At 41.9% G+C, this 16,189-nt stretch overlaps 1 protein-coding gene across 22 annotated transcripts in view; it reads right to left on the bottom strand.

The window, feature by feature from the left end:
• celf2 (cugbp, Elav-like family member 2) overlaps positions 1-16,189 on the bottom strand; it is a 183,559-nt gene that overhangs the window by 21,744 nt on the left and 145,626 nt on the right. For 4 of the 22 annotated variants that reach the window (XM_017494075.3, XM_017494071.3, XM_017494074.3 and 1 more), the window contains 4 exons: positions 11,937-12,140; positions 9,990-10,053; positions 3,653-3,787; positions 2,495-2,623 (listed from right to left, as the gene is read on the bottom strand). In XM_017494075.3, coding sequence (XP_017349564.1) covers positions 2,495-2,623; positions 3,653-3,787; positions 9,990-10,053; positions 11,937-12,140 — 532 coding nt within the window. The remainder of the gene's footprint in view (positions 1-2,494; positions 2,624-3,652; positions 3,788-9,989; positions 10,054-11,936; positions 12,141-16,189) is intronic. The other 18 variants (XM_017494073.3, XM_017494077.3, XM_017494079.3 and 15 more) reach the window with 12 other exon arrangements.

The raw sequence follows: 16,189 nt of genomic DNA, 5'->3' as shown, positions 1-16,189 counted from the left end.
ATTTTTGTAATAAAGTTCAGCAATATTTTACTTTGAGCATTTCATTCAGTATCAATTTAAAATCAATTTATCGGTTGATTAAACGGATATCGGCGGGTAGGTACTGCCCTGCTTAGTTATCAGTATCGGTAAAATCCAGTACCGGTCGACCTCTAGACCTTTTGTAAATTTTTATAAAGCAACAGCACCAGAAACCAGATGACGATTTTGTTTGAACTCAATACGATGTGAGTGTGCTAGGCTGTAAGTTTCACCATGTCTTGGTTCCACTTGGGGCTAAAAGAAAAGCTGTACATTTCATTTTTACGTTTTTTTTTTTTTTTTTTTGCTGAATAATCACTCACGTTACACAGATTACAACACATTACAAGACACTCAGTTCACACATAAGAACAGCTCACAATCAGCAACAATAAAGAGTGCTGTTACGCACCCACATCAAGCTTACACACAAGATAAAGAACATGTATCACACAGCAGTGTAAGCAAGTGGAAACCGTAGCCAATACATGCAAGCAACATCACAATGGCAGCACGTCACTATCGCCATCTTATCTTATCACCGCATCGCAACATCAAGAACAATTCCCAAACGTCCGTTTCCATTCTCCATTTTAATTCGTTTCAGTCATCAACACATTCAGCTTCTAAATGAACAAAACGATTCATAAACAAAACGGAAGAATTGTTAATTACATTAATTGTATGTACTGTCTCTCTATCCTGCAATCTACAGACTACTTACTCCACCGGCATGTGAGAAAACCCATCCTCTATTCTAAACCTATACATCTTCAGCCCTATTATTCAGCAACTATTATTCTGTAACGTATAGAAAAGCCGTGCAGTTATGAGAAGTCCGGATGTGCAAATGGGAGATCATTTACTTCTTTATCTTGAAGAAACATGATTGTTGATAACGCGCTTTTCTTTTCAAAGTGTATGGAGAACGGCACCGAAATCTCTGCGTCCTGCCAGCAGACCCACCAGTGAGATGTGAGAACGCAAGAACTCAGGAGGAGGTCTACTAAGGATAAGAGCTGGGATGCAGTTTCATTAGATGTGTGTGTGCATGTGTGTGTGTGTAATGACTGATTCTTGCATATTTACTGACTGGCCTTTTGGCTTGACGTCCTGCAAACAATAAATGATGAGCAGGGTGCTTCAACCGCAGCTCTCTCATTTATCCTGCAATAATTACAATACTGACCTTTACTATTCAATTAAACTATATGGCCTTTATAATGAGCAGTGTGTGTGTGTGTGTGTGTGTATGTGTGTATGTATGTGTGTGCGCACGTGTATCTATTGGAAAGTCGTTTCAATTAATGTAAAACGGATGATGTGGCGTTTTGGAAGAGCCTGATTTATAAAACCAGTAACCTGTCGGAAAGGTCATTTCGGGAAAATACAGACATCCAGGTCAGGTCATACACACACACACACACACACACACACACACACACACACACACACACACACACACAATTCAGCCTACCAATTTAAAAAGTAACATATGAGGCCCTAAGCTATTGTGCTCTGAATTACAGACACTAATCACGCAGTTGAATGGGCGCCAAAGGACACGTGAACACGTCCTCCTTTCTGGATAAGTGCTGCACACATCACCACAAACGCACACTCACACAAAGCTAACAGTCTTGCAAACAAGCCTAGAGAAACAAAGAGAGAAAGAGCGATGGATTTGCCAGGCATCTGGTTTGTGAAGGTGTGTGTGGAGACAGGGTGAAGAGGAGTTTGCTAAACGTGTACACACACACACACACACACACACACACACACTAATTCTATCTTTATGGGGTATTTGCATTAACTTGTGGGTTACTGTAGATAAATAATTCTACTAGGACATTTAACCCTGACCTCAGTCTACATCTTTTCATTTATCTCATAAACCTCAGACAAAGACAAAAACGTAAAAATGGTCATTGGATATATGTATAAAATGAATGAAATTATTCCAAGTTAAATGTTTAGGATAGGTGATATTTTCAGGCGACACGACAAGGGTCATTTGGCCAAAATGTTTAAGGAACATGATACAAAAATACTTCAAGAGAATTAACCTAGGACTCTAAAGCATTTTAATGTGGATTTTTTTTTTTTTAACTTTCAGATACGTAAATATTTGTAAAAAATCTGACTCATATTTGAGCAGTGAAATTAGTTTTGGCACAAATAATCCCAGTCAATTCTGACTTCGGTGAATGAATAGGACTCCAGATGATAAACTGATCATTCAAATCCTGAATAAGAAACACAAACATTCATAAACAAAAACACACACATAGAGACACTAGACATACAAACAGCAAACTCCTATCATACCCAGAGAGATGCCTATTTTATGTCATTTTATGTATGTTTTGTTTTGTTTTTGTGTGTGTGTGTGTGTGTGTGTGTGAGTGGACATCTCTCCGGGCGTGTGTATGCGTGGGATGGGATGGGTGAGGCGGATGAGGTTTATACTCACTGTTGACGCTACCTGCTAGTGCATTAATGTTGTTGAGGCCCACTGTGGCCCCAGCGAGGCCTTGCAGGGTTCCCAAAGAGCCGAGAGAACCCATTGCTCCGGCACTCGAGTTAGCTGTGGAACCTGCTGCTGACATAGAGAGAGAGAAAGAGAGGGAGAGAGAGAGAGAGGTATAGAGAAAGTGGTAGAGAACAAGAGGCACGGATTTTAAAAAATGCAAGAGAGAGTGAGAGAGACACAGAGAGAGGGAGACAGAAAAAGAGAGAGAGAGGGAGAGAGAGAGGGAGAGCGAGAGGAAGAGAGGGAGATGGAGAGAGAGATAGAGCAAGAGACAGAAAGAAAGAGAGAGAGACAGAAAAAGAGATAGAGAGAGAGAGAGAGAGAGAGAGAGAGGGAGATGGAGAGATACACAGAGAGTGAGCCAGAAAGAGAGAGCAAGAGGGAGGGAGAGAGGGAGAGAGTGAGAGAGAGAGAGAGAGAGAGAGAGTGTGTGTCACACCATTGAGTGTATTTAAGTATGGTACAGAAATGTAAACACTTACATATTTAATATTCAGAATGTCTAACACACACACACACATGTGGAGGAAAGGAGGGACGCAACACAAGATCAGGAAAATGATAATGATGATGAATTTAAACAGAGGTCATGGTGAGAAACAGTGTTATGTGCACACTTTCTTACTTTAAGGCTGTTCTGTAGAAAGATGGATATAGAAGGAGAGAGAGAGAGAAAGAGAGAGAGCGAGAGAGAGAGGGTTACGAGAAGGGTGCCAGTGTGAGATGAAATGAGAATCATGTAAAAAGCAATACACTCTGTGAAAATGACTCCAACACTCTAAACTTGCACCTCTCCCAGGAAGCCTTTCCAAAAATACTTCTGCCCTTTTCTAAGAGCTTCGGCAGCAACCAAAGACGCAGTAATAGCTACAGAACCTGACAAAATGCCTAAACGAGGAGATACAAGGACAAAACGGAAGGACAGACACGCGCCCATGTCTGCGTAGACTCTCTGATGCAATGACTAAAGTACGAGGATGTGGATGAAAGCGACTCGATGGAGGGAGAGGAAAAAAAAAAACGTGACGGCTGTAGTGCTGATGCTACAACAGTGAGAATGATGACGATGACGATGAAGGCTAGGCGGCCGCCGGTTACCTGGGCTGGCCAGGGCTCCCAGGGAGCCTGTGCTGGAGGTCAGGGCACTAGCGGTGGACGGGCTGGCCGAGCTCTGAGCTGCCGCGGCGGCCGCTGCTAGAGTGGCCAGATTCTGTAACTGCAGAGCGTTCATACCTGAAGAGAGAGAGAGAGTCAGCCATCGTGGGAGTGTGTGTGGCTGAGCAACAACATGGATGCTGGCGTGTTAACACACACTGATCTCAGCGAGGGGGTCCTGAGTGCTCCAGAGGGTGAACGAGTAGGCACTGGAGTGTGTGATGTTAATTGACTAAAGTAAAAAAGGAATGGCCATGCACATGGTGTGTGATTGACTAGGTGTGTGCGTAAAACGTTTTGACGTGTATGTGTCAACTAATTTTAAAAGGAAGGTGATAAATTGCAAAGTGTGTGTAGGAGAGAGGAAGTGAGTATTTGAGTGTGTATGCAATTGAAACATCCTGGTAAGTGTGTGTCTACTAATTACAAAAAGTGTGTCTAAGTTTGTGTGTGTGTGTGTGTACTCAGGGAGGAGAGAGTGTCAATCAGAATGCTTTATATAGCACACAATGCTTATATACGATAAGCATTGTGTGTATGTATGTATATATATATACATACACTGATACACACTCTCAATAAATATATTGTACTGTATAAGTTAAACAGAAACACACACACAGAGCAGAGACACACAAGTTAACACACCCCGACTACACTACATATAGGAGTAAGAGCCCTAATGCCTCACAAGAATCCCAGACAAACCCTGTGACCCAGACTGGATACTTCTGCACAAACCAGTCAAAAGAATCGAGCACATTTGGTACCTAGTTTTATGTACTATTCTGACATGCTATTTAGTGCAGCAGTATGCTGGTTGGTGCAAACTAGCTTAGCTGCGTCGCTACAATATACAGTTAAACGCTGAGAATCTGCTTAAATGACTTTCTCGAAAATTGAAACGATCTGCTTGTCCATTTCATTGCAAAAACATTGCCGAATATAACAGTAAAGAAATGGTGAAGCAGTGGTTTTGAGTTTCGCTTCTCCTGCAATGATTTTCCAGAAAAGCCTCTTAGCACCGATTCAGCATGCTCACTCGCCACTGGCAAGGACTAACTAGTGAGCAGAAGACGGTACAAATACACAGATGACACTCAGCCGCAGATGTTTGACAGCATGCCGCAGCCGGGAAATGGCTCGGTTTGTAAGAACCATTACACTCCGGGCTTCTAAATCGTCTGCAGAAGCAGGAACGAGCTTCAAAACAGCAGAAAGATGGTGGAAAATTTATTTCTTAGCAGGTGGCACATCACCTGTTTTTCATTCATGAGTGAAAGCGTGTGACAAGTCTTTGAACCAAGATGTCACTGCATAACTCCTGATGACGAGGATTCGTTGAGATCGTACTTGACGATTAAAAATCTCCAAGTCTGTCAGAAACTGGGATAATTTACAAGCCAAGATATATTCCGCCTGGTTCCTTCAATCAGGGACCAGACAAGAATGACTTCCAGGGATCAGATGGATCCACTGATGCAGACAAAAGGAATAGTTTTTATCCTATTAACACAAATGTGCTCATTTATTGGGTACCTACATTGTACCAGCACACATAGATCATTTTATTGGTTACACCAACTGTAGTGGAAGATACACCAATCAGCAATAACATTAAAACCACCTGACTAATATTGTGTAGGTCCCCCTTGTGCCATCAAAACAGCTATGTCCCATTGAGGCATGGACTCCACAAGACCTCTGAAGGTGTTCTGTGGGATCTGGCACTAAGACGTTAGCACCAGATCCTTTAAGTCCTGTAAGTTGCGAGGTGGGGAGTCCATGGTTTGGACTTGTTTGTCCAGCACGTCTAACAGATACTCGACTGGATTGAGATCTGGGGAATTTTGAGGCCAAGCCAACACCTTGAACTCTTTCGCATGTTCTTCAAACCATGCCTGAACAACGTCTGCAGTGTGGTGAGACGCATTATCCTACTGAAAGAGGACACTGACATTAGGGAATACCGTTGCTATGAAGTCGTGTACTTGCTCTGCAGCAATGTTTAGGTAGGTGGTACGTGTCAAAGTAACATCCACATGAATGCCAGGACCCAAGGTTTCTGACTCTGCCGGCTTGCCTTCTTCTCATAGTGCATCCTGGTGCCATCTCTTTCCCAGGTCAGCGACGCACGCGCACCCGGCCATCCACATGATGTAAAAGAAAATGTGATTCATCAGACCAGGCCACCTTCTTCCATTGCTCATTGGTCCAGATCTGATGCTCACGTGCCCATTGTACGTGGTTTGTTGGTGGTGGTCCGGGGTTAGCATGGGCACTCTGACAGGTCTTCATCTCGCAGTGGTTTATATGTTATGGCTGATCGGTGGATACAATTACTGAGTGCAGCCTCTGTGCCTTGTTTAACAATGGAAATTGACTAAAATGGAAAGGACTACCACTGACCACAACAGGTCCATAACCCAAATAGAGGGTTGCTTTAGAGCTATGCATGTGATTGTGTTTTTAAGCCGTTACCCCTTTCCATAGACTCTCCCATATGCATGAGATTAAATACATATTGCATCTGCATTTTCTTTGTTGCATCTTGCAGGTCCCATAGGATCCTAGTACTGATGTCCACCACTACCATTACAATATATATTGCACCTATATGTACGTCACTTCTAGTATTAGTTATCACAAGGGAATTTGCTCAGGGAATCCTTGAACGTCGACATTTTCAATAACTAATGAAGATCAATGTAATAAATAAATAAAAACATCGTATTGGACCCCTGAGGACTGGTCTATGGTGAGAGACCAGGATTGGATATGAGAAGTGTTCACTGGCAGAAAGCTTTGACTGCTTCATGTAGATTGGGCACTGGAGACTATAGATCAGTGTTTGTATCTTGTCTGGTGCATACTGTGCGACTCCTTCTTACACAAAAACACCAACCAGGAAACAAAGGGATGAGTGCCAATCTTGGATCGTGCTTTGTACAAGTAAAGGAGAGGAAAGAAGCCGAGATTTATGCAGGACTTATGAAGGTAGATCTCCAGTAGGAGTGCAACAAAATGCCACTATCTGGATCTGGATCTGTTTAGTGCTCCAAATATATTTGTATGTGAAGTGGGCATGGCCTAAACCAGGTTTATTTACTTAATAACTGTAAATGCATCGTTCATGTTTACTTTAATGTGGAAAAAACTGGTATGTTGTGAAGTCTATGTGTGTGTGTGTGTGTGTGTGTGTGTGTGTGTGTGTGTGTGTGTGTGTGTGTGTGTGTGTCAGAGGCCAAGAGGCTGAGAAGAGAAAGAAGCTGTGTGGAAAAAAAGGATTTGCTGGAGGAAGCAGCAGGCGAACAGGCGGTTAAGGAGCTCTTTTGTGCTTCTGAATAGACTTGAAATCGCAGCCGGGTTTTTGGGGGCATTTGCATGTATGTGTGTGTTTATGTGTTTAAAAATGCCTGCTGATTAGCTGGCACACGGTGAGACTGGTGGTCAAGGAGGACAATTACACAAGTTGCAAGAAATTCTGTGCACACAATTTTATAAGTGTAAATCTTTACGTATGTACACGTGTATGTGTGTGTGTATGTGTGTGTGTGTGTGTGTGTGTGTGTGTATACAAGAGAGGGCGAAAACAAGAAATTCAGCAAGTGGGAGGAGGATGTGTGAGAAAATGTGTGTTCGCATGTGAGAGAAAAGGAGTGTTGCAAAAGTGGGAGTGAAAATGTGTGTGTGTATATATATATATATATATATATATATATATATATATATATGTGTGTGTGTGTGTGTGTGTGTGTGTGTGTGTGTGTGTGTGTGAGCGCGTTTATGAGAGTTTCTTCAAGATCCCAGAAGACAGAGGGTGGTCAGTGGGGAGATTTCACTAGCTCTTAGTGCTCAGTGTGTGTTTCAGAGCTCCTTATGGCTTGTAGCTCCACCCACACCAGATGTCAGCTGTACACAGCGCCTGCCAATCACGGCCTGTTGCCAGGCGACAGATGGAAGGATCCAACTGAGATGCACAATTCAACTGAGAGAAGGCGCTAAGATCTTGGTGAGCTCACGGGCTCCTGCTGGTTTGTACCACATGAAGTTGAGGACACACACACACACACACACACATGCTCTCTCACACACACACACACACACCCACACACATTTTTTACAGTTGGACCGGAATAAAAAATCCTCTCTGGGTGCTGATTATGTTTAAGTGGTGTTATTATCCTTACAGGAAGAAAAGGTGTATGTATGGTACATAAGATACATGAGACTAGATATTACAGTTTACTTTTCATATATGTGAGTTGCCCTAACATGAGGAATCACTTTGCCCTGGAAGCACATTTTGAGTTTTCTACATTGCTGTAAAGAGGAAAATCCGACTTTCATCAAATCTTGTTTTCGAGAAACAAAGGGCCTGTGGTATTTATTTATTTATTTATTTTTGTGAAAATATTCACGATAAAATATTTATAAAGCATTATTAGCACATTTAGTTAATAGTGACAAACACATGAAGTGTACAGTGGCACAGTCTGCTTGCTTGTCTCGTGTATGAGGAAGAAGCTCTTGTGATCTGCATTGCAATATACTTAAAATGAATATTGCCAAAATTTCAAAGAGCGTAGCATTAACGGTCACGTAATATTTCAGTTGCAAGTATGAAATTACTTGCTTAATTTTTTAATACAAGCTGTCAAGACCGCTGGCTTTTATTATACAAGCTACAGGCATTTATTCTCCATTTTGGTTTGTTTTTAATGTGCGGTTATTAAAAATGATAATTTTCCAAATTAAAGCAAAAAGTTGTTTCATACTTAAAAATATAATGGTCAGACTGGGCACGATGAGTACAACACTAGTTTTCTGGTGTAACAAAGTATTAAAGTTATACCGCCTACACCCTAATCAAGCTTGGATAATAGTAGCATAATGCCTTGCTCAAATGAACTTGTGAGCTAGTCCTCTAACTAGCCATGTTAGTAATTTACAAGTACTTTAAATTGTTAAATTGATGCCACATATCACTCCCTTATCATGTCCTCCATCATACTGTAATTTTGATCTTGCTTCATGCAGAATGTCATGGGTACAGTTGAAAAACAATACAAAAGAGGGATCGTAAAAAAAAATGCATTTTGTGTTTTATTTAGTACTGCCCTGAATAAGCAGTGGCTATATGATCCGTTTTTTCACACTGAGGGCAACTGAGGGTCTCTTCCACAGCTATTACAAAAGGTACACATTCACTGATGCTCAAGAAGGTTACACGATACATTAACAGCCAGGGGGTGTAAACTTTTGGACAGGATGATTTTGTTTAAAGATCTTTTTTTTTTTCATTTAGTACCGCCCTTCAGAAGCTACATAGGATATTTAAAAGTTTCCCAGAACACAAATTAATAACAATTTACACCATTCATCCTGTTCAAAAGTTTACACCCCCTTGGATCTTAATGTATCGTGTTACGCTCTTGAGAATCGATGAATGTTTTCACCTTTTGTAATAATCATGTACGAGTTCCTCAGTCGTCCTAAGTGTGTAACGACGGATCTCAGCATCATATAGTCACTGTTGGAAAGGGGTCAAATATGCCGAAGATGCTGGAAAAGTAAAGAATGTGCCGGACAATGCAAATATTCACAAGCAAACATTTCCTTGATCGTTCCATAAAGTGAACTGACATCTTCACCAAACTGTCATGGCTGAGACCTCTGAGACTTACATCCATCAAAAGGACCCAATCCACAGCATGGACAAAATGACCCAGATTATGTCCTTTAAAGTGCGATGAAATGCTTTAGCGCATTTGCAAGTCTTAAAAAAAAAGGGAAAAAAGAACAGAGGAGCTGCAGATTGCTGAACACCGGAGGATTCATTTGGGGCACCTTGCCGAAATTTAGGACACTTTTCTAAAAGTGCACCCAGGAGTAATGCCAAGGGCTCGGCAGAATTGTCAGGCAACACTGACATCAGGAAGGTTCACAATTCGTTCTCATTATTTCGTATATCTTTTTCATTGATTCGTTCATTTCTTCAGGGTCAGGGTCACACTGGATCCAGAGCATATCATGGGAACGCTAGGTGCGACATAGGAACACACCTTGGATCCAAGTCCACATACCAACATCTCTAACACCCTCTCCCTGATTCTTACTACTGATCTTAAATCTGTTACACAGAAAAGTTCATGCTGGCGTTTCAATGATCCAGAACGAGAATGGTTTAGTGATGGGAGTTTAGAAGAAGGGTTAAATTGGACTTTACAGGGTTACACGCTGGGACACATAGGTGAAGAATCAACAGAAATCAACTTACCTGCCATCTGCTGGATCCCACTGAACGCTCCTAGATTACTGGACGAGGTCGCCTGCTGTAGCAACTACAGAGAGACACAGAAAAAGAGAAAGAGAGATGGAAAACCAGGTCAGCGGAAAATCAGAGCACGACAGACATCATGACAGATTTGCTCAAAGCAGAACTCATGCCCAAAGCGTGAGGAAATGCAGCACCGCACATGTATTACACGCATGTAATACCAAGTAAGCGCCTCCTGTTGTTTAACTTAACACAGGCCTTTCAGCAAGACCATTAACCCTTAATTGTTTGGATTGTTTTATTAAAAGAAAACCTGTGCTGAATGAATCCAATCATGCATTTTCTGTACCGCTTATCCTACACAGGGTCGTGGGGGAGCCTGGAGACTACCCCATGAAACCTGGGACACTATGCAGGGGAAACCTTGGACGAGATGCCAACCCATCGCAATTGCACACACTACAGACAATTTAGAAATGCCAAACAGCCTACAGCGTGTGTCTTTGGACTGGCGAAAGAAACCAGATTACGTGGAGGAAGCCTCCGAAGCATGGGGAGAGCATGCACTCCACGCACACAGGGCAGAGGCAGGATTCAACCCCCCAACCCCAGAGGCATGAGGCAAATGTGCTAGCCACTAAGCCACTGTGACCCGCTGAAAGAATGCATATAAATGATGATTATACAGTCAAGTAGCAATCATGTGCAAGAAAAGGATACTAAACAGTACAGTCAGAGACCCTCGGGGATAAACTATAAGAGCCAGGCTCAGGGAAATGGAGTCTGTTACCCTTAAGAGTTTTGACAGGAAGCCTTAAACAATGTAGGGAATGGTAAACAAATACATTCTGCTATAATACTCAATTCTACACATAGTCTCTGTTCCACTGAATCTAACACACTTCATGAAGAGTCACACATTCAGAGCACAGTGAGCAAAAACACTTAAAAAAAGAGAAATTTATACGGTTTTAGATCGGTAACAGTAAGAACTAGCAACAAAAAGCCAAAATCACAGACCAGAGGCGTGTCTTTGAGTTTATATACATATAAAACCAAGCAGGAATAAGGATTGATAATCACGTGTGTATTATCTCGTGCTGTGTTAGCCAGCTAACTAATATTACAGGAGTTCTGAGAGGATTTTAAAGTCATATTCATATGTGGCTCATAAAAGCATTTCTGATATATACTGGTTGCCTAGTCAGAATTATTTAGAGTTCACGGTGTGGGCTTAAAAAAAAAAAAAAAAACATCTATTTGTCACACTCAGAAACATGCCCATGGGTCTGCATTTTTCTTCTTGTGTAGCCTTGTTGCATAGAACGTAAACACTACTAGAAGAAACTAAAAGAGCAGAAAGCTTGACTAAAGGTCAAAGGTGCTTAGTTAAAGGTTAAAAATGATCAAGATTGCTCATAGGCTAAAGACTCACAGGCTATTGCTTGCTAAGCACTGGTATAAGGAAGTATGGGAAAGAAAGAAGATGGAGGAGGAAGAGATGACAGTGAGCCGCTTTTTTTTTACTTCATCCCATTGACCTAGGTGAGGTTTTTTTTTTTTTTTAATCCTGGATATTTAAATTGAGGGTGTGGTCTAACAAAAAAACAACAACAACAAAAAAACCTTAACAAATGCAAATGACTCTAGAACCAAGATAAATAAATCAGAAAAAAATAAAGAATAAAAAATCTACAAAATAAACACCTCACCCAAATTATCATTTGCTAAAAAGAGAGGATTAACTTGGCTATCACTTCAGAAAGTCATCGCAATTCTCTTCAGTCTTTTGTGTCTTATCCAATTAGCACCTTCATCCTGACGCTATTGGGAATACAAGCTGGCGGAAAGACAGAAATAGCAAAAGGGAAATGCGAGAAGACGAGGTGTCTTGCTACAAGAGAGTGGGCGGAGCCTGAAGAGTGAGGGGCTGAGACATTGACTGACTGTGGTGCTGATGGGCGTGGCCGAGTGGGTGTGGCCTCTTACTGCCAGGTACTGCGGGGTGAGGCCGGTCAGGCCGGTCAAACTGCCCCAGGCAGAGGCGCTGTTCAGCTGCTGCATCTGCTGGGCTAACTGCTGCTGCAGCCGCCGCTGCTCCTTATCCTTCTGAGTGTCGGCGAACTTCACCACCATGGGGGAGGAGCATCCCTGTACACAGACAAACAGAGAAAGAGAGAAAGAGAGAGGTTAGAAAGTAAGGGGAAGAGATGAATGTATGGAGAGTCAAGAGATCAAGGGAAAGAGAGCAGGAGGAGAGCAGGAGGAAAGCGGGGGGGGTAAGAGAAACAGGTGAGGATGAGACAGTGAAATAGGAAAATGGAGTCTAATGCATGGAAGAATTAAAGGGAAAGGGGCCAGAGAGAAAAGGCAAGGCAAGAGGGAGAGAGGTAGGGATGGAGGTGATGGTATGAAGGAAGAAATAGAGGTGGAATTGAAGGAATGGAGGGAGAAAGGGAGCGAGAAAGAGAGATGGAGAGCAAATTAGGAAGAAAGAAAGCGACGAGAGGAGGAAAAAGGACAATTAAGTATAACTGGGTATTTACAAAAAGCTATAACATTATCACACACACACACACACACACACACACACACACACACGAGTAGAGGGAGTGTAGGTAGAGACAAGGGGCTGTGTGTATGAGTTGAGAAGGTGCTATTATTTCCCCAGAAAGCGATTTCCCGCTTTATAAAGCGATTTCATCATCATGTGCTTCAGAGCGCACGCGAGAGTGAGAGTGTGAGAGAGAGTGAGTGTGTGTGTGTGTGTGTGTGAGAGAGAGAGAGAGAGAGAGAGAGACTCTGCCCACAGTACATCTGTGCTAATCTGTCTCTCACACATATACTCAAACACCTCAGAGAGCAGCCTATAATGCCTAAAGCCCTAAGGGTCTGCACTGAGAGTACACAATAGAGCACATAATGAGTGCGTGTGTGTGTGTGCTTGTGTATGTATGAGCGTGATTGTGTGTGTGAGAGTGTACAACAAGAGTGCAAGCGTGTATCAGTCCTATATTACAACATGTTCCTGCCTGGCCTCTGTTGATTTCTCTCTCCTAACACTAGCGAGTATTAAAGCAGTTTAAGTGACTCTCCATAGATTATCTTCTCAGCTCTTGTACGAATAACACTACTCTCACACACACTCTAACTCAACCACCACCGGGAGAATGACATGATGGGAAAACATGGCTATTTTTCAGTATGAGTTGCTGATAAACAGTGACTGTTGAACATGAAAGTTTACATTAAAAAGGTGTGTACATTCACAAAATGGCAGGTAAGAAGCAATGGTCAGCACTAGGCTCCTGACTAGCTGCAACTACTGATTATTTAGTAAAATTATACTATATTACATTATTTGGCAGAGACCCTTATCCAGAGCAATTTACAATGATCTCATTTAGATAAGTGAGCAGTTGAGGGTTAAGAGCCTTGCTGAAAGGCAAGTCCAATGTCTTAACCACTGAGCTACCAATTCCCTGTAACCTGCGTGTACAGTGGCTAAGTGGTTAGCATGTTTGACTTGCCCCTCCAGGGTTGGGGGTTTGAATCCCCTTTCTGCCATGTGTGCACGGAGTTTGCATGGGGGTTTCTTCTGGGTACTCCAGTTTCCAAAGACATGCGTTGTAGGCTGATTGGAATCTCTAAATTGTCCATAGTGTGTGAATGTGTGTGATTGTGCCCTGCAATGGGTTGCCATCCCGTCCAAGGTATCCCATGCCTGGTGCTCCGAGTTCCCTGGGATAGACTCCAGGCCCCCCCACGACTTTGTGTAGGATAAGCGGTATGGAAAAATGGATTGCTGGATGGATACTACATACCAAAGTATACCAGCATTTCAATCAACTAATTAATGAGGCGTAATTACATACAATACTGATGACATTTATCTGACAATCTGTGAATATTATTAAGTACTTATGTAATTTAAATACAAATAAAATACATAATGAAGGCCAAAATACCCTGGTGGACTTGGGTATGAAATGAAACAATCAGAGGCTAATCAGGTTCGAGGTGAATCATTATCAGTGTGGAATCACCTCCAAAGCTTTTGGGACCGACTCTTTCTTATGCTGCGTCCCAATTCGCTTACTCTCTGTCCTAAATAGTGTCCGAGATTAGAACGAATGTGTCCCAAATCGTAGTATGTTGAAATGAGATGGATGGTCTACTATTTCTGGTAGATCCATGGACACTTTTTCAGCAAATAATGCCCACAACTCCTTGTCTGATGGAGGAGGAGGTTTGTGCCGGTTTGCTTTGTGAATTCAAGGCCAAATCAAAAGTGAACAAATAAATCAAGGGAATATGGTAAATAAAACGATATAGTATACATTATATAAGGAATAATGAATGAAGACCCACCGTGGCCCTGTGTGTGCGGAGTGTGCATGTTCTCCCTGTGCTGCGGGGGTTTCCTCCGGGTACTACGGTTTCCTCCCCCAGTCCAAAGACATGCATGGTAGGCTGACTGGCATGTCCAAAGTGTCCGTAGTGTATGAATGGGTGTGCGAATGTGTATGTGATTGTGTCCTGCGATGGATTGGTACCCTGTCCAGGGTGTACCCTGCCTTGTGCCCAATGCTCCCTGGGATAGGCTCCAGGTTATCCTGTGACCCTGAAGGAAGGATAAGCAGTATAGAAGATGGCTGGATGGATAATGAATGAAGAAAAGCTGAACCGCAGCGAGGAGTGTGTTTACGGTGACAGTGTACGTAACTAGGCAACAACGTTACATGACGTGTTGGTATGTCCTGGTACTTGCGTACTCTTTTACTACACACTAAAAAGTATGTACTTTTTCCTTCACAAAAAGAGTACTTACTTTTAGTGCATAGTATAAGTTGGGCAATTGAGATACAGCATTCATTTTCAGTTCCTGAAATCAGGGAATCGACTCACAGCACCTTTGATGTGAGCAGAAAGCAGCTTCGTGTCACAACCTGACATGTTAAAATATATATTTGTATATGTTAGGAAAATGAAATGATTCAGGGTTTATCAACACTACTGAACTTGTGCTTGATATATCACTGAGGTAGCGTGTATCATAGTATGCGTCATAACTTACACCAGCTAATCGATAATGAAATCCATTGCCGACTATTTTTTATCATACAATTTGATCAATTTTGTTGATTAGTTAGTGTAACCCTACTCAGTATTGCAAACTCCACCCCTATTTAGAAAATAAAACCTGCTCTGTTTCCTCCAATGAAAATTTCGTGACAAGTTTAATCCCTCATTTAAAATAAAAAATAAAAATACACTACTCTAATGGGAACATGAACAATAATAAAAGATATTTTCTTAGTAGCATATGACAATTATATAACTACTGTAACGTGGTGACATTGCCAAATGATACAACATAAAAACGTGGTTCTCCGTCAGGACTGAAGGCAACATCAGAGCCAATCACACTACAAACTGCATTTCTGGAGTGTGCGCAAGCATTTAATAGGTAAAAAAAAAAAGTAGCCACACACACTCTGAGCAGACGGCACGTTTCTTGTTCCATTGGCAAGATCGATTTTTTTTTTCCTACTCCAAATGAGGAATGGATAAAAATAAAATAAAAAAATTTTAAAAAAGGAATGAGATTGTGCCTGAGGTGTCAGTCAAGTGATTCCATCTTGGGCCACGCATCTCAAGAGACCTAAAAATCTCATTACTCCCTCACACACACACACACACACTGCTCGTTTTGCTTGCTCATTCTTGCGGCTGTCTCGTTACCCTCAAATTGTGACTTACACATGCGCCGTGGTCTGAAGCTGAGGTTTAAGGGACTACAATTCAACATTAAAGCTACATTATTAGCACTGAATAATAATTAGCAAATAATTAGCTTAGCAAATGGCACAGCTTGGTACTAGCCGAATGCTAATTATCAGTTACACAACATATCATCATAATCAACACACACATTAAATGCTTTAAACTGTTGTCACTACCCTAAAGTCGCTCTTTCATATTTGTTCAAATGAAGGAATCTTCTAAAGACAGCTGTCCTAATGCTGCCTTTTAAATAGGACAGACAACATATTACCCGTTAAAGAGTTCTGTGGGTTGATGTATTTTTGTAGGCCAACCCAGAAGTTAGCACCACCCTGGTTCCCTCGACAAAAAGCCAATAGGACTTTTTCATTGGCTTTTAGATTATTGCAGAAAATCAGCTCTGTGGCCAACAA

This window comes from Ictalurus punctatus, chromosome 19, assembly GCF_001660625.3.
Source record: "Ictalurus punctatus breed USDA103 chromosome 19, Coco_2.0, whole genome shotgun sequence".
Lineage (NCBI taxonomy): Eukaryota > Metazoa > Chordata > Actinopteri > Siluriformes > Ictaluridae > Ictalurus > Ictalurus punctatus.
This window is presented reverse-complemented; position numbering and strand designations above follow the sequence as displayed.